Source organism: Protopterus annectens, chromosome 1.part0 (assembly GCF_019279795.1).
Source record: "Protopterus annectens isolate FY-2018-M chromosome 1.part0, PAN1.0, whole genome shotgun sequence".
Lineage (NCBI taxonomy): Eukaryota > Metazoa > Chordata > Ceratodontiformes > Protopteridae > Protopterus > Protopterus annectens.
This window is the reverse complement of record NC_056725.1, coordinates 199,755,050-199,782,877: the sequence shown is the minus strand read 5'-3', so window position 1 is coordinate 199,782,877 and position 27,828 is coordinate 199,755,050. Positions and strand designations below refer to the sequence as shown.

Below are 27,828 nucleotides of genomic sequence, written 5' to 3'. Positions count from 1 at the left end.
GCTATGAAAGACCCTGATTTACTAGATCTTCTCCGCCTTACAAGCACTGATAATATCAGTAACACTCATTTTGGAACTTTTCACTTACATTGTAATATAAATGCTCTTAAATGATTTATACCATGCATGGGTCCCCTCAAATTATCTATGGTATGATCCCATAATTATGGGTAATATTTACTTATTGACCATGGGATGAATAAGGCCAATCGCTAACCAAATAGGATAGGTTATTTCGACAAAAATGGAAGTTGGCTAGGCTTAAAATGGCTTGCAAAGGCAGCTAGCCTAATGCATGCCTATGAACCTATAATTAGGACTTCTTGGAAGGAAAAGTTTATTACCCAAAGAATTCATTGCCTGTGAAATAAACTTCCCTTGCCTGTGAAATAAACTTCCCTTGCCTGTGAAATGGTGCAACTCCTTAGGCTCTTTTAAGTTAGGTCTTGTTGATTTTATAAGTTGACATACATTTACCCCAGGGCTTAGTAGTATGGCTGTTATAAAGAAGAGAGGTAAACTTACCAGGATATATGATTGTTCACACCACCTGCATTGTACAGAGCTGTGAATCTGTGAGGCCATTTGTAGACACCATAGTCTTTTAGGTTCAGTGGTAGGAGAACAGAAGCATCAGTCTTGGCTAGCTAGCAGAAAACATGATATTTTCTGAGAAAACTACAAGTGTATTGTATGTGTCTGTTCATGTCTGAGCTGCCTCAGCCTTTGTCTTGTATGTTGTAGTTTGCCAGATGTCTGCGAATATCTATGAAGAGGGAAGCTAGCATAGCCAGTCACTACTGTAGGATGTCTGGTTTGCCACCCTGGACAGTGGGTAGTGTCAGGAGAATGGAAGGCAGCAAATGATGCACTCAAACAGAGAAGGGGTGTTTGAATTAATCTGGGAAACTGTAAGATAATTTTCTTGAGATTATCAGGTCCAACAGCATTCTTCATGAGTTGGTATGTGACTTGCTGCTGACTGGTATTTTCTATGAGACATCGCATGCAATCTTGAAGGTAAGTACAGATTGCTTGCAGATTATACAAAACTGGGATGAAAACAACAGTTGTTAGAGGAGAGCAGTGGAGGAGGACATCAGGATGACATGATCAGGTGTGTATCTCACTCTGGTCAGGTCAATGGCAACCGTGGTTTATTGGCAGGAATTGAAAAGACTTGTTTAGGCAGAAGACTTCCATGAAGACAAACTCTTTAGAGAAAAAGTACTGAGAAGGCTGCTAGAGCTCAACTAGGTGCTGTTAATAATGGGTTCTTATACTCTGAAAATTAATTTGTCAAGATGTTTTTTGCTGATATTGATTTGTCTACAGTTTAGTTTTAGTTTTGTGGTATGAGGGTGCTATCCTCTGTCTGACAGCACTTGTTTCATTTTTGCAGTCTGTAATCAGGATTTCTAAACATGCTGGTTTTAGATAACTGGTTTTGGTAAACGTTTATAAACAGTGTTTAATACACTTCCGAGTTATATTAAGCACTTTAAGGAGAACTGCAGCACATATTGGGAAGCAGAGAGGTAACAGTGACTGACAGTGGCTAGATGGCTAGCAGCTGTAATGTCAGGAAGCCCTGGGGTTAGTATTCTATTGTGAACTGCACTGATGAAGCCACATCTGGAATTTTCTTTAGTTCTGGATTCTGGAGGCTGTATCTGAAGAATGTCCTTGGTATAGGGAGTCCAGCAGAGAGCAGCACAAAGTGACCGGAGTTTTTAGCCTGCACACAGTCCACAACATACTTAACTGTCTCCAAAGATACCAAGAAGAAGAAAGGGGCATGAACACATAGTTTGTACCAGCAGAATTATTTGATATTTAGTGTGTGGGTTGGAGTTGCCAGTTTTGTAATACAGAAAAATGAAGTGGAAAGAAATGGCACCATTTTTGGATAGAGACAGTAGTTACAGACTGGAAATGCGAAAGGCTTGTTTCACTAAATGAATTAGGGGTTATGTAACTTGCTGGCACACTGGGGGCTTTATTTTATTTTATATAAATTTTTCTTTTGTTGACCAGGGAACTGTGCTGGTCCATGACCTGAGTGCAGTTACACAATTTGCTACTAAAATAACAAGTAAATGACTAATTAAATAGATGATTTTGAAATGATTGTCAAATAGTTGCATCTCATAATCTATTACATAGAAAATTTTGAAATAACTGTGACAGAAATTGCATCTCAACTAAGGTTATGCACAACAGAAAGAGCTACATGGCAAAAGTATTGCCTTGCATAGTTGAAGAGATTGAATGTTTCATGTAATGTATATTGCATAACAAAACAAACTTGTTCATAATGTTTCCATATAGAGTGCTAATAGTTCACAAATGTAATGTAGTTTTGCATACGTTTGCGTGTAAGCAATTTTATTAGTTGCATTGTAATGTGTGCGTAGACTGGCTTGATATTCCTGTGCAGGCTGGATGCTGTTTGATGGTTCTTGAATTAAGATTTGTGGAAGAAACTGAAAAGAGGGAGAGCATGATTCTAGTAACTTGGGAAAGGTGATAAGTGGTTAGCATTTCCTGGATACCTGCTGATTCAGTTAACTTCCTTTTTGTGTTTACAAGTTTGCGTAATTTGACTAATTGTGTTAGTAGTTCCAGATCTGTTCAATGTGTGGATGAGTTGTTAATTTAAATCAGAGGCTAATGCTTGTGTACAAGGAGTAAAGGAAGAGAACTTGCCTTTTTCCAGGAATCAGGAGCATTTGTAGGTTTCATTTAGATGCCCCAGAAGCGTCTTTCTAAAATGAGGGTAGTATGTTACATTTCTGAGTACTGTGTATAGGAGATTCCATTTAGAGGGACTGTTACACTGATGCCCCTTTTCCCAGTTAGAAGGGACTGTTTTACTGATGCCTCTATCCCCAGTTAGAAAGGACAGTTTTATTGATGACCCTTTCCTAGAGTGGATGGTTTAACTGATGCCCCTTTCGCCGGTTAGAAGGGATGGTTTAACTTATGCCCCTTACATCAGTTAGAAGGGACGGTTTTACTGATGCCCCTTGCCCCAGTTACAATTTCAGTGGATGGCTTACTAAAAGCATTATTTTCCTAGTTCCTGAGAGAGTCAGGATAGCTTTTACTAGTGTCCTGCTGCTAAGAGAGGGGCAGAAACTGATGTGTAAAATGTAAGGGTAAGTGAGGATCAAACAAGAATTGAATGAGCTGTAACTCAGTAAAGTAAGCACTACATCCACCTACCTTCCCTGTGAGTACCCACTTCCCTTAAAGGCACAGCACTCCCTTATAATATTCTGGCATGTCGAGTGGTAGATTGCTGGCATCCTCTCAGGTTCAGCTGGTTAATCTGGGAATCTTGAGACAATGCTACAATTGTCTCATGTACACAGACAACCCTCTCCTCCTACCAACAAACACAAATACATGTGAGAGATGCAACTATATAGCAAACTGGAGGCTGACCTCTCTCAACTCAGGACTGGCAAGACCAGACAGGAGGAGAAGGTAACCACACACACACCAAACCCAGTCCCACATAGACCTACCACAACTGCAAACCAAACACATAAAAACACAAAGACATACTCGGAGGCTCTAACAAAAAACTTACCAAAACAACAGAGGCTCCCAAAGCAGACACCCAAAAATCCACCACCTCAAAACATAACACATGCATCACATACTTCAATAAATCAGTGTGTCAAACAATCACAGCCCTTAAGGCCAAACACCATGCCTGATACACTAGTAATAGGTGACTCTATAGTCAGACACACTGACGTTCCGCTTACCAGGCTGAGCAAGGAGAGGGTAACGGTGAGCTCGGGAGCTAGGATCTGCCACATAACATACGCACTCAGGTCACTCCAAAGCAAGTACAAATATGACTCCGTCATTGTCCATGCCGGCGTGAATGACCTGAGATGTACCTCCCTGGACTACATGAAAAGAGACATAGAGGAGCTCTCTGATTATGTAGCCCAGGCTGGTATGACCCTGACCCTGAGCAGCATCTTGCCCTCACCAAGAATGATGCCATAATACAAAGAAAAGATGACCAGCTTTAATAATTGGCTCAAATACTGGTGTCATTCTAGGGGGATCCAATGTCTGTCTGCTTGGGATGACATGCTGGACAAGCCACGCTGCTTCGCAAGGGAAAGCTTGCATCTGTCACCACTGGGCTTCCATATATTGGCTAAGGCTCTTGTCTCCCCCATAGTGCCTTTTTTAGGCAAGGCTCAAAAGACAAACCCACCTCCTTAGAAAACAAAAATGGGAAAAAATTAAGGGTAATGCTGCTCAACGCCAGAAGTCTAAATCTCAAGGTGCAGGCTCTCGAAGCACTCCTTAGTATGGAGAACATCGATGTCTGTGCAGTAACTGAGACCTGGTTCAAGGCTCCTGAGAGCACCCCAGCGCTACCAGGCTATACCTCGTATCATGCATTTCGGCCCCAGAACTCGGGCCGAACCACAAAGGGAGGGGGAGTGTCCATATTCATAAAGGACACCCACACCTCCAGGTTAGTGGCAACACATGAAGCATCAGAGACCATCCAGGTGCAACTAACCGTAGGCAAAACTGCTATACAACTGGTAGCATGTTACAGACCACCCTCCCAATCTCAAGAACCCCAGTCAGCCTTCCTGAAGACATTGGAGGATATGAATGTCTCACCAAACACCATCATATTGGGAGACTTCAACTACCCTAACATAGACTGGGTGCATTATTCTAGCCCAAACACCCTAGCCCAAAGGTTCCTGGAATTCATAAATTCAAACGCAATGGAACAGCTAGTCACCTCTCCCACAAGGGGAGATAATATACTAGACCTGATCATCACAAACATGGGGACAAAGTGCTCCACACCGGAAGTATACCCTTCACTAGTGAGATCTGACCACAAACTAATCACCCTGGATATACATATCCCACCTCCACCCCCAACACAAAAGACTACAGTGAAAAACTTCTCAAAAGCCGACTTTACACTTCTTAAAACTGAGATGGTATCTTTTAAGCCCACTTGGACAGTGGAAACCACATCCCACAATGCAGAATCCTTCACAAATGCTTTCTACGGACATCTCCAAGAATGCATGGATCATGCAATCCCAAATAAAACCAAGACCCTCTCCACCAAGGGCAGGCGTCCTGTCTGGTGGACCCCAGCCATAAACAAATTGTATAACAAAAGAAGGAAGCTACTGCACGACAGAGCAAAATCCCATAAAGGGAAGGCATCTCTGATCAGCACTAGTAGAAAGCTACGTTCTCTCATAAAAACATCCAAGGCCAACTTTGAGAGAAAAATCGCTATGGACACTAAAGATAACCACAAGGCCTTCTTCAGCTATGTTAGAAACCTGATGGAAACCCTCAGATATGTTCAGAGTTAGTTCACAATGACAAAAATACACTGAACCCACAGATATTGCCAACATTCTGGCAGACAGGTTCAGTGCAAATTTCTCCCCTCCCTCACCCCCAAAAGAAGAAATACTTATCCCAGCTGAATGTAACCTCCCTGTCATCTCAGATGTCCAGGTGAGAACCGCCCTCAGCAAAGCTAAAAACACAGCATCAATGGGACCTGACGGTATCCCGGGTTGCGTGTTACGTGAACTCCAAGAGGAGCTAAACCCGCACATAAAAATGCTATTTAACCTTAGCCTTACTACAGGATATGTACCTGAAAACTGGCGTACAGCAACAGTAGTCCCACTCCACAAAGGAGGCACCTCTACTGACCCTGGTAACTACCTCCCCCATAAGCCTAACCAGCCTGGTCTGCAAAGCTATGGAAAGAATCATTATGGAACTAATAAACAGAGACATTGGGGACTTACAGACACTTGATCCCACCCAGTTCGGCTTTGTAAAAGGCAGATCCTGCCTTTTAAACCTGGTTGACTTTTTCGAAACAGTCACTAGAGCCATTGACGAGGGCAAAGCAGTCCATACAGCCTACCTGGACTTGGCTAAAGCTTTCGACACAATACCCCACTCTGGCATCATAGACAAGCTCAACAGCTTAAATGTAAATCCATATGTCACAAGATGGGTGGCAAACTGGCTAAAGGATAGAACCCATAAAGTCAAAATCGCTGGAGCCATGTCAGACTCAAAGCCAGTGACAAGTGGTGTCCCACAGAGCTCTGTCCTGGGACCCCTCTTTTTTGGCATTTATTTCTCAGATGTGAAAGCAAACATGGGAGGGTTGTGGCTGACAAAGTTCGCAGATGACTGCAAACTAGGCGCCATAGTCGATACACCAGCTGACACATACATCCTACAGAAAGGCCTCACTGAAACAGACAACTGGTGCCGGAGTCATGGCCTTAAACTAAATGCCAAAAAATGTATAGTCATCCCCTTTGGGAAAAACAAAGTGCCCACAAATTATCACATAGGCGGTAACCCACTGAGTACGGAAAAAGTAATCAGAGACCTGTGGACCCAAGTCGATAGTGACCTCTCATTTGACACCCACGTTGCCAAAGTGGTTAGAAAGACTTTCTACCGTGCCCACCTTATCATGAAGGGATTCACATCCAGATCAAAGGAGGTCATTGTGCCCCTGTACTCCTCCCTTATCAGGCCCATGATTGAGTACAATGCCCCATTTGGTATGTACCTCACCCGGCACTTGCAACAGCTAGAGAGACCCCAAAAGTACCTCACCAAGAGGATCAAGGGTCTCCAACATATGTCATATGCTGCCAGACTAAAGAAACTCCAACTCTATTCAGTAGCATACCGCTTACTCAGAGGTGATCTGTGCCTGACGTACAAGGCCATGTCCAATCAGGAATTGATGGACATGCTCCACCTCAAAAAATCCAAATCCATCAGAACCACGAGAGCTAAAGATTTGAACCACAGCACAAATATGAATAGGACATGCTGGAGGGACAGATTCATAACTCAGAGGCTTCCCATACTCTGGAACAGAATCCCAGTTCATGTTAGGCAGAGCCCCTCACTGACTCTCTTCAAGAGAAATCTTGACGAGTGGATGGGAGATCGTAGGTTTACCCCAGGGGTCATCTATGTGTCACTACTAGACAGAGGCACAGTAAACTAATTCTATTATGTAAGGGGGGTCTTCACTGTGTCACTACTAGACAGAGGCACAGTATTCTAAATCTATTCTATACACTTTTGTACCATTACATGGGGTGGCGAAAGCCACATCACTATGGCTAGGCTTATAAATGCCCCAAGGCAGATAGCCTAATACCAAACTATGAAACTATGAAACTAGAAGCCAGTTGGCTTTTTAGCATTAGGCAATAGTGCTTTAGTTGAGGAGACAGGCTTATACATCTGCATGTTGAGCTAAGTGTTTGAATTTTGTTTGTGTTGTAAGAGGAGTAGGAAAGCATGTTCATATTCAAGTCTAGATATGAGGACATTCTTAGTCAGAGTCTGCTTGGTTTCTTTTGATCCGTGATTTAAGATGGTGTAGGTGGCCTTAAGTTGAGGTGTAACTTTTGAGGTGGTAGGGTGGTGTGGATTTCGAATGTTGAAGTGGGGTTTAAAATTAGTTCGATATTTTTATTTGTCCATTGAAGGGTTGGATGTTGTTAAAGGTTTAAGGGAGGATGAGATAAGTGTGGAGGACTGCTGCACAGGGATGGCTGTAGAACCAGTGAGTGAAAGCCATATAGAGGTTCTTACATTTTTGCATCTCTTATTGCTCTACTCATATTTGGTGCTTAAGAGGTGGTAGCCATTTTTTTTCCTTTAGCAGTCTTAATTGGGAAGTTCAGGACACAGAGGGCATGCTAGATTCTAACCTTGATTTGTACAAAAGTTGTTAATCTAGACATAAATAGTTTTATCAAAGTGGAGTTTGCGTTATTCCTGTCTAATGTATGATATTGTACTGTAATATTTTCTTTCTTTCCTTTTCAGGATCACCACAGAACTGCGAAAAGAAAAGTCGCGAGATGCAGCGAGATCTCGGCGAAGCAAGGAAACAGAGGTTTTTTATGAACTGGCTCACACACTTCCCCTCCCTCGAGGGGTCAGCTCCCACCTGGACAAAGCCTCCATCATGAGGCTAACAATCAGTTACCTAAGACTGAATAGTCTCATTGCATCAGGTAAGGCTACTGATAGCATCAGCAACTTTTACCTAGTTGCTTTTCCCTATTTTCTACAAATAAAAAATGAACACCATTCATTCTGTAGGATGTTTTTTGGCTTGTTAGCACTTATTTTATATGTATCCCTGTACTAGCTATAGTTATGTCAGTTGGTAATCTTTGAGGTAGTGTAGTAAATTTTAAGGGGGTATTCTGATTCAGTACTGCTAAACAACCAAGACAATTAGTCTGGTAGTCTTGTCTGGATGGATGCAAGAGGCTTTATTTTTACATGCTCAGTGTCATAGTAAAGTGAGTTTTCAGCATGCCCACTATGTGTCTGTGTTTCTGCATTTCATTTGCAGAATTCCTATGCTCTTGTATCAATTCCTTAAGTAGCTTGCCCAAATTTGTAATTTTACCATTCTTTAATTGTGTGTCCTAACTATCCTTTAACCCATCTGCTGATATACTCTGCATCCTTTTCTAAAATGGTGCATTCCTCGTCCTGATGTCCTCCATCTGAAGTGGCATTTTCTAAAATTTATCTTAAACAATCCCTCTTGAAAAGTTTCACCCTTCCCTAATATTTGGCCACCTGTCTATACTGTACATGCAGTCCATGCACCTATTTCTCATTTCTTATTTTGTGTACGTGCCAGCTGTCGGTTTCTTTGTAAACCAGTCCTTCCATTGTCTTCACCCTTTTAGAACTCAGCCTTGCTCAGTTTTAACCAGCCCCCACTTCTTTACAGCTACTCTGTTGATTGTAGTACTCCAAAAACTGCCGTGCCAGTGTCCTGTATAGTCAGAGGAAAACATCAGTATTGCTGAAATCCATTCCTTGTACTCTGCATCACAACATCCCACTGGCTCTTTCACACTGCAGGGCATGATTCATCATTGGTCTTTGCCAGTGCCCTTACATGTCACATGCCATGCTTTTCATCATTGGCCTTCATTAGTTCCCTTTTACATTGTATGGGATTAGCTTTCTCTAATGTTCTTGCATAATGCATGGCATTACTCACCATAAATTTGTGAATTTATGATTCCCCCCAAGACTCATTTCCATCTCCGTTCTTTTTAAGGTTTCCCAACAAAATGTATAATTTTGCATGTTTTTACAGTAAATCCCATCTGCCACCTGTGTAGAGAGTGGTCTCTTCCTTTATGACTGCCACACTCGTGTTGTTGTTGACATACATGTTCCTCTAGCTGTTCAGCCAGTGCTGTAGCTACACAATTGCACAAAAGAAGACTGAACCTAATGCTGAACCTTGCTATATTCCACTGCTTACTGGCGGTTCTTCAGTAACTGTGACACTCTGTGTTTGGTTAGTCGGGTAGTTTGCTCTCCGCTTCACCACTTTCCCACCACAGTTTCACACCTTTAATTTCTCAATCATCAGTCTGTGGTATTTGATGTTCAATGTTCTTCTGAAGTCTAACTATGTGTCATTAAACTCTGTTATGCCCCGTTAAAACTAGATCAGGTTGGATTGGCAAGATCTCAGCTTTTTGAAGTTATGCGTTAACCATTGCTGAAAGTATTCCCTATTCAGACCTTTGTTAGCTTGCCTCCCCAAATGTTTTCCATAGCCTTCCCTAGAACTTGAATAAAATTGAAAGTATTTTAATTACCTGGCTGTCTCTACACTAGTAGAAATGCTTTCCTTGCACAAAGGTCAAACTTCAGTCTAATGGCAGCATTCATTTTCTAAGAAGAGATTTTTTTAAGTCCTGTCTTTGATTCACTAAGCATCATCACAGCTCATGTAGACCTTGCTTTACATCTCCTAAAAGACTTTGGAGTGCATTATCTACTTATTACTGATGTATCTGTGCATTTGTCATATCTGGTTTTACTGCACTTTTCCAAGTTGACTCCCATTCTTCTTGTTCATTTGTAAGTGTAGGTTTGAATAACTTGTTCAGTATCTCTGCTGGATCTACACATTTTTTTTTAATTTACACCCCTATTTTCAGTAGCATAATGCCCTGCCTCCTGAATTTCACATTGTCTCTGGAGAAATTATATCTGTTATATTACCATGCTCTACTCTAGAACAGTCATACCCTAGCAAATGAGCTTTGTTGCCTTTTTCATGACAGTGTGTCTTTTTGTCAATCTCTCTCTACAACATCCCTGTCTTACTTGTCTCTTATAGGAGTCATGGGACAATGGAGATTTGTGACCATTTCCACCTTGCCAGTACCTTAGAGAGTACCTCCTTTTTTAAGGAGGACTAGACCAGTCAAGCCAGGGGTGATTTTGTGAATGCCCAACTAATCATTCAGTTCCTGTTTGGAAGAAGATAATTTATCATTTTGCATGATTTACCATGGGGAGCCTATTCTAGAGGTGGGAATGGCATTTTGCAATGGCTCTGTCTAGCCACCATATTTTGTATATCTACTGATGGAAATTTAGACCCCCTGGTTATGATATTTGTGGGGATATTTGACTTTTAGTGATGCAAGAGATTCAGAGATCCAGGACCACTGGGTTCCTAATCTTACAGAAGTCAACATGTAGATCTTCCCTCTGAAGTCTGTAAGGTACTGAATAAAGAGACAGAGTGTCCATTATTTTCTGGTAGTTTAGGGGTTTTAAGCCAGTGATCTTCTTTGTAGTTGTTTGATATGTGTATGCCTTTGTTTGGCAGATACGTCCTAGAATGGGCATTGTATAAAATAGTAGGCATAATCAATGCTTCTGTACAGTGACCTTTTTAGAGCTGGGTAATATTCCTTTGGTAATTAGCTGCACTAATAAGGATTTTCTGCATATTGCCATTGCATGATGATCAAAGGAAAGGGAGTTGTCAGCTCAGGTTCTAAGGTTCTTAAAAACAGTCTCATTTTGAAGTGGGGTGTTGTCTGTGCTGTATGCTGAGGGGAGGGGGTTGTTTACCAGATGTAAAGATATTGCACTTTTAACATTTAATTTGAGCTAATTCTTAGTACAACTGTTACCCTCTTGAAGAATTTAACCAGTCATTAATGTGGATCTACCCATGACAAAACCAAACTGCTGTGTGTCTAGATGAAAATTTTAATAATTATATATATTTTTTTCAGATCAGTTATAATGTATTCCATGACTTTGCTAATAAGACTTGTCAGGCTGATGGGCCTATAATTCCTTGGGTCAGTCTTGTAGAGTGGCATCACTACTGCTGTGTGCCACACATCAGGGACAAAACCATTGGTCAAACTCAGATTACATAGTTTTAGGAGTGGCCCTGCTAGGGCTGGTTTAGAACTGTTTGTTAAACAGCCTGGTATATTATCAGGTCCCATTGAGGAAGTAATTTTGTCTTGAGGTCACCTGAAGTACATCTTTAGAGATAATGGGTGGGGGTTTGAGGTATTCAAGGATAAGTCAGTTTGGATATTCTTTTCTGGGGTAAAATTCTCACTGAATTTGTTTGCTAATCTGCTGGCAATGTCTGCTCGATCAAATTATTGGTGCCATTTTGAATAAGTTCAGATCACCGTTGGGTGCTATTTCTTATGATTGTAACTGTCAGTGCTGAACTTTTGTCTAAGTAAGCATAGAGTTTCTTTGTGAAACTTCCTGTCATAGCAACATCTGAGTGATGCTACTGTAAGTGAATTTTGAAACTTCATCATAGAATTTGATTAGATTAGTACATTTGAAATCTGATATAGTGATCTCTGTGGATTTAGAGATGAGGAAAGTTAAGGTTACTAGTTAATGATCTGAGTTAAATCGAAAGCGATACCGGGAGAACTGTGCAAGAAGCTGTATTCATAAGGACCAGGTCAAACCATGTATGTCCTCTATCGGGTTTGTTACCAATCTAGTCCAGGCAGTTATTGTTTATTGGGTGTATATGTACTCCAGTTTATTGAAGAGTAGCTAGTCTCCCAAGGTAATGGAGTCATTTGTTTATGGGGATTTTATGGAGTATTTTTGGAAACCTTACAGAGTGTCCTGTAACCAGGTATAAAATGATAATTGGCCCTGTTTAGAGTGATTTGAAGTTCATTGAGTTCTGTGTGTGTGTCTCTGGAGATATGTCTAGAGGTGATATGGCCCTAACAAGTGTTGAGATGCCACCACAGCTGTCATCAGGTCAGAAGACATGGTAGGCCCAAAACCCAGGTATGGAAGGAGTGCTTTCTGAATATTTAAACCAAGCTGCAGCATTTACACAGATGTATATATTATTTTATTTACTTTATTTTACATTTGTTGACCGGGAGGATCCGACTGGATACATGTCCATTTTCAGCGGAGGCCCGGGGAGAAAAGCTCCAGCACATGTAACAAAAAAAAACATTTATATAATAGTGTAAAAAAAAATATATATACCAAATGCAAGAAGAGCCTCAAGGTCAGGCAGTTTGTTGTTTAGACTTCTGGCATCTAGCAGAAACACCTTAATGTGATCTTGTTTTAGAATTATTAGTTACATGTGGATGTCCATTAGCTGGACTCTGCCTACAAAATGCCCTGTGGGGGTAGCAAGGGCATTGGCCAGTGTGCAGAAACTCTGGAATGAGAGGTGTAGGCCATCCTTTGCAAAGCAAGTAGGATTTTTTGAGTCAAGACTGATTGTCTCCTTATACCATACTTTGTCTGCTGGGTCTTAATGCAAGATCTTGACCTTACATATCCTTACAGATGATCTGTGTTGTCACTGTGTTTCTGAATAGACGTCAGTTGTCCATTCTACAATTCCAGCTCTCATTTCTTGTGCATATACAATGTTATTAGGATGTCAGTTGGTCAGAGACACGCTGTCATTTTAATTGCTTTTACTTCATATTCATTGATCACAAATTTGCCAGGATTCCTCCCCTAAAGTTTGGTGACCACACTCTCTGATCGAGTCCTTCTGAGCGTTTAATAGTCCCCTCTCCATCTTTACCACAGATTTGGACACTTCTCTGTCCACTGCTGGAAGTTATGGTCTCCCTTGATTCTGCTTTTTTCCTCTTTAACTGGTCAGTAGTCTAAATCTGTCATCATCCTTTTTCTTTTCTTGTGTTTGTCTTTGTGTTATTGCCATGTATCAGTGTCTCCCAGTCCCCCTTCACCCTCAAACTTGGCTTCTTCCTTTTCTTGTTTATCACCAACTTCCACAATGCATTGTGTCCCCTTCCTGTATATCCACAGCCACCCAAACTTCAGTCGCTGCGGCAGTCATTATTGTAAACCATGTTCCAGCAGTATCCATTGTTGCCCATGTTTCTGTAATGCCTGCAGTAAGTATGCACTCTTAAAGTAGTAAACGTCAGAGTGGCTTATCTGTACTTCTTCATTAAGTGAAATCACCCTTCACATTTTTCCCCTTCATTGCTTCGTGTTATCTTAATTTATTTTCCTACCCCATATGTGGTTAAAATTTCATTTCCTATTGACTGTGTGGCTTTGCTATTAATTACACTAAGACCCATAGGCTGTTAACATCCAGTTTGTATTTTTCCTGATGTTGTTGCTACTGCTTCAACTAGGAGGCATGTGTGTAACTTTACTAGATCTGGCTCAGGTTTCCAGTGATTAAATATTTTTCTTATGATGTTTTGCATAGTTACTAGATACTTTTTTGTCATTACTGTGTGTTAAATTAGAATTAGTTAATTTCTAGTTGTAAAAACACTCTGCCTGTTTCCGTACGTGTTTTTTTTCTTTACAACCGTGAATGTTATTTTTCAGAGAAACTGAAAGAGAAGTTAGAACAAGATGAGCAGACAGATAACTTTTTTATGAAAGCCCTCGATGGGTTTCTCATGGTTCTTACAGAAGAAGGAGACATGATGTATCTGTCAGAGAATGTGAACAAGCATTTGGGCCTGGCTCAGGTATGATTAACATGTTCAAAATAGTCTTCTAACTTTTCATTAGACATTTCTGCCATTTTATTGTCCTATGGAAGCTAGAACCGAAATGGTCAGTTGCTGCTTTCACTCAAAACGCCTGTAGTGCCAGCTTACTTTTTAGTTGAATAGATGATATCACTTCTATAACAACAGTTGTGTAGTTAAGATGTTCAGTGCTGAATACGCACCTAAGACACCTAGATAACATTTACAGTAGTAAGGCAAGAACTGGATAATTTATTTATTTTAAATTCAGCCAAGGGAAATCACCTAATGGCTGCCCTTCTTGTGCCCCATTGGTTTGTTTGCTCTCACCTGGAGACGAGAGCCAGGTATCTTCAGACTGGCTGACAACCGTATGATCTATGCATTCCATCTGAAGAGCCTTATCAGGATAACCTGCTGGAATTTCAAGACTCTTCAGATCGAGTTCAGAGACTTTAAAAAGTAAGTGTGATCCCTGGTAGTTAACAGTGAAGCATGAAAATTTCTGTTATATCGGAAAATATTTTTTTTGCAGAGGGGAACCCTGTACTCTCACACTCCCACTATTTCTGTATACTAACTCTGAGATTGATGTACATTGAAAAAGTAGCACACATGCAGAAATTTTAGTGTTAGTACATATTTCCTTGTAAACACACTTCAGTTATCTGTGGTCATTGAACAAACAACAGAAACCCCTTATCAGCCTGCTTATTCCCCTCAGAGTCAAGAGTCAGGCAGTGGAAGAAGGACAGTTTGTGATCCCAAAGAGTTACCCCTGATATTGTACCTAATCCCTCCCAGCAGATGGCTTCCAGACTAACAATGACTCTCAATAGGGTACAGACATGCATGCTATACAGTTCGTGTCTTACCTGCTTCAGTAGTGCATCAGTTGAACAGCATAAGCCTGCCTGCTTGTGTGAGCGATTGTGTATCCTCTGGGAGGTGCCACTAATGTAATGAACTGAACTGCCTTCCTTTACCCAGGATGGACAAACCATTGTCAGAAACTGACTTCTGTCCTCCACCACCTGGTTTCCCCAGTGCCCTTGGCATTAGTTAAATGGAGGTTGAGTCATAGGGTTTCATCTTTCTACTCTGAGAGGCCTAGCAAGCTGTGTATTTTATTCTGTATGTCAAGTTGTCAGAAACTGAGTCTTGACAGTGGCTTGGAAGATTAAAGCCCTGACTGTGACCTAGTTTCATTTAGTTGCCGTGATGTTTGACTGTGTGACAAGGGAAGATAAGCATGCCCATTCTGGGGGGGAGGTCCTAATCAGTTTTAGCCACTGTACCCAGACATGATCTTTGCTGAGTGACAAGGATAGATTTGTATGGGCTAGGGTCAGTGCTAGGACAATGTTGGCATGGCCACCCAAGCCAGTGAGAGTTGTCCTTGAGGGACGGTTACATGGGAGTATGATGCGAGCTGTTAAGAGGGGCAGAGGTGACCATCTGGTGATGTAGGCACCTCATCACCACTCAAGGAGAGTGGTTAGGGCCATTTGTAAAGTAGGTCTCATTGCAGGGCCACTAGTGAGAACTCCAAACTTCCTGATGTTTGTCTGGATGATGGCCCCTCTTGACATATGGCTCCTTTTGGATTTCTTTCAACCCGAGGGAATGAATAGGCATAATTTCAGTTGGCATTAGATAGATAGTCGGCAGGCAGAAGGGGAAAGTAACACCTAGAAAAAAATTGTGATAGAAACGTTTTTCATCTACTAGGTTATCTTCCAGGGACTTGAACTATGGATTTAAATCTCACACATTTACGAAGAGTCTCCCACTTAACAGTTGTGATTGTCACCTTTTTTCCAACTTAAATCCTGCCTGCTATTTTTAAAACAACCTTGTAGTTGTTCTGCTGAACCACACGTTGGGGAGAAAACCAAGTTTGGTTTGGCATCAGACTTAACACATTGCTTTATTTTTATATTCTCATGGCCACATTTCATAGGGAAAAACTGAGGGGATGTATACATTGTAGCCCTTGGAGAGTAGAAAGGCTGTACATGAGTGGGTTAGATAAGCAGTGTCTGTGTTATGTAGAAGAATTTTGAAGCATCACAAGCCCTTTTCTTCTGTACTGAACACTTATTTTAATGGCAATGGTTCCCCCTTCTGTTTCATCTGGTCAAAGGCCATTGCCCTGTCTTCAGACAGTGATAGCTTGGATATGGATATGGATAGGTGTGGTAAAAAAGTTTGTACCTCTTCTACCTTGGCATTCAGTGTCAGTAATTACCAAACCCAGATGATCAAACATTTGATATCTGTTCTCAGTTCTTTACAAATGTTAATGGTGTATTTACAGGTTACTGCCTTTAAACAACAAATGTTATCCTCCATCAGGCTAAAACAAGTTGCTAGACACAGCATTAATTGCAGTTTTGATGTTGTAGAGGCCTTGCCCAGAGCAGTTGCTACAGGCTCTGTTATCTGCAGGTGTACGTGGTTACGTAACCAGCCTATTCCTGAAGACTTGAAAGCAAAAATAATGGTCTCCCGTTTAGACAAAGATCTCATTTGATCCTGAAAGCTGCCAACCTTTTCAAAATCCTTCACAAACAGGTAAAACCATTAAGGCAGCTTCTTTTAACCTCTGTACTAAAGTACCAGAGGAATTATCCAACCAAATGTACCCCTTTTGTCATAAGGGACCCTAGACCTATCCAGAAACACAGGAAGACTCACAGATAGAGATTCCTAGGAAAAAAAAAAACACGGGATGCCGCATATGGTGGCCTTCCTTTGGGGACAAATCTCCCTGGGGTGCCTGGAGAGGCGGCCAGTGAGTGAAGGGCAAATGGCAGCCAATATTACTGAAAGAACACATTTTCATGAAATAAACTGTACTCATCCAAGCTGTTCAGGCCTTTTCACACCTCTTGGTCTTTTCACATCTCCTTTCTTCATCTTTATCTGTCTGTCCCTATCCCCTGGAAAACAGACTACAACTGAGGGGGCTTTCTTAACACTTCACTCTACAACCTCCTAGCTGACTAGTCTTATGTCTCAGGGGTCTTCAGGCTTCTGACTTGGAGAAAGTCTGAAGAATTATGCCTGTACAGCTGTCTATATTTCCCTAACATTTGTGAGATAAAGTCATACATTAATTGTGCTATCTTGGGAAGATTTGGTACCCTGACTAGAAGACAGTGGTGATAAGACAGTGGTGATAACCTGTGTGTTAGGAGTACTGCAACAGTGATCAGTAAGACATCTACTGTTATGGGAAGTGCTTACACAACTGTACTGTTTCTAGGGTCCCTCTTCAGGCAAGCAGTCCCAACTTACCTGAAGGTTTACCCAGCTCTTCCCCTCCAGAGGCAGTCAAGGCCATTTATCTCTTAACTTGGCTGCATGGATAGCCATCATGCAAGACAACTGTGTAAGAGAAGTAATAGCCAGAAGCTGTCTTATACCCTTTTCACACCCTCCTCCCATATAGGTACAGCCACTCCCAGACATCCCTCCCCATCAACAAAAATCTGAATAAGGAGCGATTGTCACTCACTTTGAAAAACAAAGAGACATCCAAGAGATAGCATCAGACTAGAGAGGGTCAGGAACCTAACCGAGATTTTTTTTTTGGTTCCAAAGAAAAGCAAGAACCTTGTGTCAATTCTAGATTTTTTGGTTCCAAAGAAAAACAAGGACCTTGCATCAATTCTAGATCTCAGTAGCTTAAATCTCTGTCAAAAAGACTCCATTCAGAATGGTTACAGTGTAAGTGATTTTGCCATGCCTGAAGGCAACAATTGGATGTACTTGATAAACCTACAGGATGCATACCTCCATATCAAAACTGCCAGGGTATCCAGGCAATTCCTGCACTTTTGGCTGGGAGCCAATCTTGTCCAGATCAGTGCTCAACCCTTTGGTCTCTCCATGGCCACTTGTGTTCACCAAGTGCATGTCAGTAGTTGTCGCCCATCTGTAACTAAGAGGGATCCAAGTGTTCATATACTTAGATGATTGCCAGAAAGTACGTGCTACAGCTCTGCCCAGCATTAGTTATTTCTGTCAACTGCAACAAATGATGAATCATCTCTTCAGTTTTCTCAGTCCACTATCGGATGTCACTTGAACACAACAAAGTGCATCATGAATCCTAGTTCCAACAAGATTGTCTCAGAACCACGACTCACAATCTATTAGATCATCACACCCAACCAGCTTCCTTGGTCCTGAAGAGTTCTTGGACTGATGGCTACTCCATGAAGATTTTCCAGTGCATGCTCAGCATTCAGTAGTTGCATCTCTCAGTCCCTCCCTCAGCTCCTGTGTGCTTAACTCAACTGTGCAAACATCTTCTAAATTTGTGGTTGACTGCTATTACAGTAATGATGGGGTGGGCTTTTGTTCCTCGCATCACCTTCAGCAACAGTCACCACAGACAGTTCATTTCTTGGGTGGGGGGCATTATGAGGGGTAGAAAAGTCTAAGAGATGTGGACAGAAGTGGATGCCAATCTTCATCAGTATCCTGGAGATGAGAGCAGTTCTTCTCGTGTTGCGGGAATTTCAGAGCCTCCTACCTCCAGAAGTTATATCCATACAGTATGTCAATAGTATGATACCTAAACAAGCCAGCAGGGACCAAATCTTACCCCTCTTTGCAGAGAGGTCATGAGTGTATGGGAAAGAGCAATGGCTTTGCACCACTGTCTGATCACAATGCACATACCAGGGAAAATTATCTGCGTATTAGATAGGCTTAGCAGGTCCATCTTGGTCTCTGTACCTCACAATAGCACAGCAAACCTACAGCTATTGGGGCCAGTCTTAGAGAATACCTTTTTGCTTCCCTGTCCATCACCAAATGCTCAACATCTCTGCTCTGATTCTTCCCAATGGACAGTCATCCAGAGATGATGTAGTCTGTCAGTGACCCTCGAGGCTTCTGTATACTTTCAACCATTTTGCCTAATTACCAGGTTCTTACAGTATGTGTTAGTATGCAAAGCCACAGTGATCCTCATTGCCACATTCTGACCCAGGCAAATCTGGTTTCCATTTTCAGGCCAGTTTCTATATCCTCAACCAGATCTCTCTCACCTATCCAAGCAGCCTCACCTAGAATTTCAGATTCCAGTTCCACTGATGGCCAAAGATCTTATCCCAGAGTGTGGTTTGCATTTTGTTAGGGTCTTAAAAATAATCCATTTTTAAAGTCCACAAAAGTAAGTGGAAATGCTTTCCTTATGGGCCAACAAACAAGGTGTAAATCCTTTTTCTGCTCCTATTACAGCAGTTCTACAATTCCTATTATACTTACTGCAGGCTGTAATTATTCAGCAGTCAAAAGTACATTTGATGTCGATTTCTAATGTCCACAATGTTTTTCACTATTGTTCTCTTGCAACCCACAAGCTATGCAAGGATTTTTTGAAAGGAGCCTTCCTTAGTCGGTAAAAGGCCCTACTCATTCTTTGGATGTGAACCTTGTCCTGGAATCTTTAACTGAATGTCCTTTTTAATTATCTTCTTCCATAAATCTAAAGTTCCTGCCTTGGAAAACACTATTTTTGGTAGCCATCACGTCAGCTAGGAGAGTTTCATAATCACAAGCTCTGTCTTCCATTCCTCCATATTTGTTTTTTATTCCACAAAGTATCAGTGAAGAGCAAATCTGTCCTTTGTTCCCAAAGTAGCATTAGACACAAATCCAAATCCAGCCATCCATCTACCAGTCTTCTTCCCTAATCATTCTAACAGGGGAGAGTATCTTCTGCACACATTGGATCTGCATAGACAATTCAGATTTTACCTTAACAGAACCAAAACAATAAGAAAAGATCCTCCGTCGTTCATAGCATTTGCCTCCAACAAGCTTTGTTGAAAAGTTTCCAAAATAATGCTGTTCAGATGGCTTTCAGACTGCATATCTTCAAGAAATGAATTTTTGCCAACTAAACCAAGAGCTTATTCTGCAAGATCTACATAAGTTTTTATATAACCTTTTTCAGAAACTCTTCTTTAGGCAAAATTTATGTAGCAGAGATAATGTCTACATTGCATATCTTTCCCAAGCATTACAAGTTAGACATTATTTCTACATCCAGAGTCTTGTTTAGAACTACAGTTCTCAAAGTTATCCTGTCATGATGCCACACATTAATCCAGGTAGCTTAGGATTCTTTGTAACAGTCGCAGACATATTGGAGAGGTAGTTACTTTACCGTAATACTTGATCCTTTTCACCTTAGTGTGTCTAATATGACTTCCCTTCCTTCTTCCCATCTTCTCTCTTCCAATTTGGCATATTTCCAGAGGGACCTGACAGTCAAACTTGAAGTTCTGTTGCCCCTTCCCTATTTGTATCTAGAGGGTGTTGTCCTCATGTCCTGTTGGTATTGAGGCAGCAAATTTGTTTTGAGAACAGAGTGAGCAAAGGGGAATCATGAGTTGTTTTTTTTCCCTGAAGGAGCTCAGGGGAAATAGCACTAGCAGAAGGCCAGATTGGCTCCGACAAGGCACTTGTGTCCCTATAGCTGTATCAGACTGGGCTGAAAAGGATCCTGCATTATGCTTAAGTAGATAACTTCTGTTTCTCCACAGTTCTGCTGTCTTCAGCAAGACATTGAGGTGATTGCTGTGTATGCCTTCTCACTTCACTGATGTGAAAAATTCCTATAAGATTTTATGCATTCCTCGTGATTCCAAGCTTGCTAGCCAGATTCAGAGAAAAAAAGATCAAAACTGATCCAATTTGCCTTTTGGTGGCTAAGAAGGGTGTAATTCAAGCTCGTCTTTGAGGTGATTGAAATTTCCAGAAAGACTTCCACTAAACAACTACGTGCTGGTAAGTGGAAGATTTTATTTTGGATAGAGAAGTGTCATTGTCATCTCAGAAGGTGACGTTGAAAGTATTCACCTGTCCCAGTTAATTAATTGATGACTACTTCTTGGTTGTAGTTAATTTTATGGTTACAGTGTATGTTTCTGCTACCTTGGTGCTTCAGGATCTTGTGGACAGCAGAACCGTGGATCAGTGCAGGCTTGTTAAGCAGCTCGTTAAGGAAATTTTGCACCTTCATCTGTCTTTGAACAGCCCTTCTTTTTCTCATGATCAACAAAAACACTTACCTGTCTTGTATTAGGGGTTATAGTTGGAAATAATCAACATTGTCAGCATTTTCTTTATTTTTCTCATTGAATGTATTTTTTTATTGTTCAAGTCTGTTAAGCAATTGTACTTATTTAAGGTAAAAGAAACATTGAGCTAATAACTGCATGTGTCTAGATGAGTAGTGTTTAGCTATGTCATTTCTTCTTCATTTATATACTGCCATATGTTTGTTGTTGCCATTTGGTCTGAGTCATGCCTAAAACATGGTCCATTGTTTATGACCAGTTCATTTACCCAGCTTAAAAAGGACATAAGTAAAAAAAAAGAAACCTCTCAGCTTGACAGACTGGCATCATCTAAGAAATTCCTTTGAGTTCGTTGTCACTGCTTATAGGCTCTGGAAGTTACACACCCTTATTTTCACAAATCCTTTATTGGCCTTTCAAACGGCTTGCAGATTTCTCAGGAGTAACCCATGTTGTCTACTAAAATGGTTTAAGAGCTTTTGTGGAGGAGAGGTTAGAAGCCAAGACTGAGAGGTAGGGCATGCAGGTTGGTCAGAGAACATGGCTACTCAGAGTCCCAGAGTCTTTTCAGGCTTGTTGGCTGTTGGTGAAGCACCCACCAAGAGGAGAAAACGCTGAGAGAAGAAAGGAGCCACTTTTGAGATTTTAAGTATTTTTCCTCTGTTTATTTGCTAAGTTTTTCTGCATAGCCACCTATTTTGAGCATTTTCTGGCTTGTTAAACTTGATTTCTGCATTAGTAACTGTATTTAGAGCACAACCTAGAGCTGTTTACTGAATTTCCTGTTTGCACTTATTTTTAAAATCGTTTTTTTCTCAGAACTTGCATTTTATCTGTCTTTGGCCTAGCACTCTTGTGTGGGGTCATTTACTGCACTGTTATAACTTGTTGATACTTGTAAACCTCTGCTATCTCTGAAAAAAACAAAAAAACAAAAAAAATCTTGCTTTTTTTTCCCCACTTCTCTGAGATTTAAAAAAGTTCAGTTACAGGCTTGCTGTTTTTGAAGTGTTTGTAAGTTTCTGTGAGGCCATTTTTTGCTTGGGCTAAAGGGAAGTCTCTCTGTTGATCAGTGGCAGTGAAAAACATTGAGCAGCTTGTAGTTTTATTGGCCATTTTGGGTCAGTTCCAAAACTCCTTCATCTTCCTCTCTCAAAACCTGGTTGCCTCGTGGTTTTTGGCGTCTTTTCAGGCTTGTTGGCTGTTGGTGAAGCATCCACCAAGAGGAGAAAACGCTGAGAGAAGAAAGGAGCCACTTTTGAGATTTTAAGTATTTTTCCTCTGTTTATTTGCTAAGTTTTTCTGCATAACAGCCTATTGTGAGCATTTTCTGGCTTGTTAAACTTGATTTCTGCATTAGTAACTGTATTTAGCGCACAACCTAGAGCTGTTTACTGAATTTCCTGTTTGCACTTATTTTTAAAATTGTTTTTTCTCAAAACTTGAATTTTATCTGTCTTTGGCCTAGCACTCTTGTGTGGGTTCATTTACTGCACTGTTATAACTTGTTGATACTTGTGAACCTCTGCTATCTCTGAAAAAAACAAAAACAAAAAATCTTGCTTTTTTCCCACTTTTCTGAGATTTAAAAAAGTTCAGTTACAGGCTTGCTGTTCTTGAACTGTTTGTAAGTTTCTGTGAGGCCATTTTTTGCTTGGGCTAAAGGGAAGTCTCTCTGTTGATCAGTGGCAGTGAAAAGCATTGAGCAGCCTGCCTGCCCCTGTGGGAGTGGTTACTGACTTGAAACTGTAGTTTTATTGGCCATTTTAGGTCAATTCCAAAACTCCTTCATCTTCCTCTCTTAAAACCTGGTTGCCTCGTGGTTTTGGCGTCTTTTCAGGCTTGTTGGCTGTTGGTGAAGCACCCACCAAGAGGAGAAAATGCTGAGAGAAGAAAGGAGCCACTTTTGAGATTTTAAGTATTTTTCCTCTGTTTATTTGCTAAGTTTTTCTGCATAGCCGCCTATTGTCAGCATTTTCTGGCTTGTTAAACTTGATTTCTGAATTAGTAACTGTATTTAGAGCACAACCTAGAGCTGTTTACTGAATTTCCTGTTTGCACTTATTTTTAAAATCGTTTTTTTCTCAGAACTTGCATTTTATCTGTCTTTGGCCTAGCACTCTTGTGTGGGGTCATTTACTGCACTGTTATAACTTGTTGATACTTGTGAACCTCTGCTATCTCTGAAAAAAAAAACAAAAAAACAAAAAAGATCTTGCTTTTCTCCCACTTTTCTGAGATTTAAAAAAGGTCAGTTACATGCTTGCTGTTCTTGAACTGTTTATAAGTTTCTGTGAGGCCATTTTTTGCTTGGGCTAAAGGGAAGTCTCTCTGTTGATCAGTGGCAGTGAAAAACATTGAGCAACCTGCCTGCCCCTGTGGGAGTGGTTACTGACTTGAAACTGTAGTTTTATTGGCCATTTTGGGTCAGTTCCAAAACTCCTTCATCTTCCTCTCTTAAAACCTGGTTGCCTCATGGTTTTGGCATCTTTTTAGGCTTGTTGGCTGTTGGTGAAGCACCTACCAAGAGGAGAAAACGCTGAGAGAAGAAAGGAGCCACTTTTGACATTTTAAGTATTTTTCCTCTGTTTATTTGCTAAGTTTTTCTGCATAGCCGCCTATTTTGAGCATTTTCTGGCTTGTTAAACTTAATTTCTGCATTAGTAACTGTATTTAGAGCACAACCTAGAGCTGTTTACTGAATTTCCTGTTTGCACTTATTTTTAAATTCGTTTTTTTCTCAAAACTTGCATTTTATCTGTCTTTGGCCTAGCACTCTTGTGTGGGGTCATTTACTGCACTGTTATAACTTGTTGATACTTGTGAACCTCTGCTATCTCGGAAAAAAACAAACCAACAAAAAAAATCTTGCTTTTTTCCCACTTTTCTGAGATTTAAAAAAGGTCAGTTACAGGCTTGCTGTTCTTGAACTGTTTGTAAGTTTCTGTGAGGCCATTTTTTGCTTGGGCTAAAGGGAAGTCTCTCTGTTGATCAGTGGCAGTGAAAAACATTGAGCAGCCTGCCTGCCCCTGTGGGAGTGGTTACTGACTTGAAACGGTAGTTTTATTGGCCTTTTTGGGTCAATTCCAAAACTCCTTCATCTTCCTCTCTTAAAACCTGGTTGCCTCGTGGTTTTGGCGTCTTTTCAGGCTTGTTGGCTGTTGGTGAAGCACCCACCAAGAGGAGAAAACGCTGAGAGAAGAAAGGAGCCACTTTTGAGATTTTAAGTATTTTTTCTCTGTTTATTTGCTAAGTTTTTCTGCATAGCCTCCTATTGTGAGCATTTTCTGGCTTGTTAAACTTGATTTCTGCATTAGTAACTGTATTTAGAGCACAACCTAGAGCTGTTTACTGAATTTCCTGTTTGCACTTATTTTTAAAATCGTTTTTTTCTCAGAACTTGCATTTTATCTGTCTTTGGCCTAGCACTCTTGTGTGGGGTAATTTACTGCACTGTTATAACTTGTTGATACTTGTGAACCTCTGCTATCTCTGAAAAAGCAAAAAAGATCTTGCTTTTTTCCCACTTTTCTGAGATTTAAAAAAGTTCAGTTACATGCTTGCTGTTCTTGAACTGTTTGTAAGTTTCTGTGAGGCCATTTTTTGCTTGGGCTAAAGGGAAGTCTCTCTGTTGATCAGTGGCAGTGAAAAACATTGAGCAACCTGCCTGCCCTTGTGGGAGTGGTTACTGACTTGAAACTGTAGTTTTATTGGCCATTTTGGGTCAGTTCCAAAACTCCTTCATCTTCCTCTCTTAAAACCTGGTTGCCTCGTGGTTTTGGCATCTTTTTAGGCTTGTTGGCTGTTGGTGAAGCACCCACCAAGAGGAGAAAACGCTGAGAGAAGAAAGGAGCCACTTTTGACATTTTAAGTATTTTTCCTCTGTTTATTTGCTAAGTTTTTCTGCATTGACGCGTATTTTGAGCATTTTCTGGCTTGTTAAACTTAATTTCTGCATTAGTAACTGTATTTAGAGCACAACCTAGAGCTGTTTACTGAATTTCCTGTTTGCACTTATTTTTAAAGTCGTTTTTTTCTCAAAACTTGCATTTTATCTGTCTTTGGCCTAGCACTCTTGTGTGGGGTCATTTACTGCACTGTTATAACTTGTTGATACTTGTGAACCTCTGCTATCTCTGAAAAAAAAACAAAAAAACAAAAAAAAATCTTGCTTTTTTCCCACTTTTCTGAGATTTAAAAAAGGTCAGTTACAGGCTTACTGTTCTTGAACTGTTTGTAAGTTTCTGTGAGGCCATTTTTTGCTTGGGCTAAAGGGAAGTCTCTCTGTTGATCAGTGGCAGTGAAAAACATTGAGCAGCCTGCCTGCCCCTGTGGGAGTGGTTACTGACTTGAAACTGTAGTTTTATTGGCCTTTTTGGGTCAATTCCAAAACTCCTTCATCTTCCGCTCTTAAAACCTGGTTGCTTCGTGGTTTTGGCGTCTTTTTAGGCTTGTTGGCTGTTGGTGAAGCACCCACCAAGAGGAGAAAACGCTGAGAGAAGAAAGGAGCCACTTTTGAGATTTTAAGTATTTTTCCTCTGTTTATTTGCTAAGTTTTTCTGCATAGCCATCTATTTTGAGCATTTTCTGGCTTGTTAAACTTGATTTCTGCATTAGTAACTGTATTTAGAGCACAACCTAGAGCTGTTTACTGAATTTCCTGTTTGCACTTATTTTTAAAATCGTTTTTTTCTCAGAACTTGCATTTTATCTGTCTTTGGCCTAGCACTCTTGTGTGGGGTCATTTACTGCACTGTTATAACTTGTTGATACTTGTGAACCTCTGCTATCTCTGAAAAAAACAAAAAAACAAAAAAGATCTTGCTTTTTTCCCACTTTTCTGAGATTTAAAAAAGTTCAGCTACATACTTGCTGTTCTTGAACTGTTAGTAAGTTTCTGTGAGGCCATTTTTTGCTTGGGCTAAAGGGAAGTCTCTCTGTTGATCAGTGGCAGTGAAAAACATTGAGCAACCTGTCTGCCCCTGTGGGAGTGGTTACTGACTTGAAACTGTAGTTTTATTGGCCATTTTGGGTCAGTTCTAAAACTCCTTCATCTTCCTCTCTTAAAACCCTCTTTTGCGCGGTCTTGCGTGTTTTTGAGCATAGCGCAACAGCAGGCAGCGCCGCCTAATTGGGTTTAAACTATTCCTGGCTCCACAAAGTCTGCTCTTCACTTTTTCCCTTAGAACTGCTCTGTCTCTCAATTTAAACACCATATTCTCATTCTAAGGCCCTTCACTGGTCCAATTAAGTAATCCTACAAGTTAGCACTATTAAACCATAAGCACTACTTACTCTTATACTCTCTATGATTACCCTGTCCTCTATTGGTCCGTCTTAAATTCAGTTTCCCTATATTACTCTAGCATGTCCAAAGGTCAGTCAATGGTTTCCTCTCCAGTCCAGCTGGTGAATCTGGGAATTTTGAGGCAATGTTACAACTGTCTCATGTACACGGACAACCCTCTCCTCCTCCAAACAGGCTCAAATATATGTGAGAGATGCAACTATTTTGCCAAACTGGAGGCTGAGCTCTCTCATCTCAAAACTGGTGTAACCAGTCAGGAGGAGAAGGTAACCTCACACAACACAATTCCAGTATCACATAGTCCCACCACATCAGCGAACCAAACACATAAATACACAAAAACATACTTGGAGGCTCTAAATAAAAATCTACCTAAGCAACAGAGACCTCCAAAGCAGACATCCAAGCAAACGCTACCTCAAAACAAAACACGCACAACACATAACCCACAAAGTCAGTGTGACAAGCAGCCACAGCCCTTAAGGCTGAATAACACACCTGATACTCTTGTAATAGGTGACTCTATTGTCAGACACACTGACGTCCCACTCACCAGGCTCAATGAAGAGAAGGTCACAGTGAGCTGCCTGTCGGGTGCTAGGATCCGCCACATAACGCAAGCACTCAGGTTACTTCAAAGCAAATATAAATATGACTCAGTCATTGTACATGCTGATGTGAATGACCTGAGACGTACCTCCCTGGACTACATGAAAAGAGACATAGAGGAGCTCTCTGATCATGTAGCCAAGGCTGGTATGACCCTGACCTTGAGCAGCATCTTACCCTCACCTAGAATGATGCCATAGTACAAAGACAAAATGATCGATTTTAACAATTGGCTAAAATTATGGTGTCATTCAAAGGGGTTCCAGTGTCTGTCAGCCTGGGATGACATGCTCGACAAGCCACGTTGTTTCGCTAGGGACGGCTTGCACCTGTCACCACTGGGCTTTCGGATGTTGGCAAAGGCTCTTGCCACCCCCATAGTGCCTTTTTTAGGCAAGGCTCAAAAGTCAAACCCACCCCCATAGACAGCACAAGGAACAAGAAACTAAGGGTAATGCTGCTAAACGCCAGAAGTCTTAACCTCAAGATGCACGCACTCAAAGCTCTCCTCAGTATGGAGAACATCGATATCTGTGCAGTGACAGAAACCTGGTTCAAGGCTCCAGAGAGCACCCCAGCACTACCAGGCTATACCTCATATCATGCTTTTCGGCCCCAAAACCTGGACCGAACCACAAAATGAGGGGGAGTTTCCATATTTATCAAGGATATCCACACCTCCAGGTTAGTGGCATTGCACGAAGTATCAGAGACCATCCATGTGCAACTAACAGTGGGCAAGACTGCTTTTCAGTTTATAGCATCCTACAGACCACCCTCTCAAAGTCAGGAATCCCACTCGGCTTTCCTGAAAACATTGGAGAACATGAAGATCTCTCCGAACACCATTATATTGGGCGACTTCAACTACCCAAAC

The 27,828-nt window shown here is 41.1% G+C and overlaps 1 protein-coding gene across 1 annotated transcript in view; it reads left to right on the top strand.

Moving 5' to 3' along the window:
- The window catches only part of LOC122789989 (hypoxia-inducible factor 3-alpha-like), a 925,419-nt gene that overhangs the window by 455,624 nt on the left and 441,967 nt on the right, over nucleotides 1–27,828 (top strand). The window contains exons 2-3 of the mRNA XM_044057541.1: nucleotides 7,915–8,105; nucleotides 13,780–13,925. Of these exons, the coding sequence (XP_043913476.1) occupies nucleotides 7,915–8,105; nucleotides 13,780–13,925 (337 nt within the window). The remainder of the gene's footprint in view (nucleotides 1–7,914; nucleotides 8,106–13,779; nucleotides 13,926–27,828) is intronic.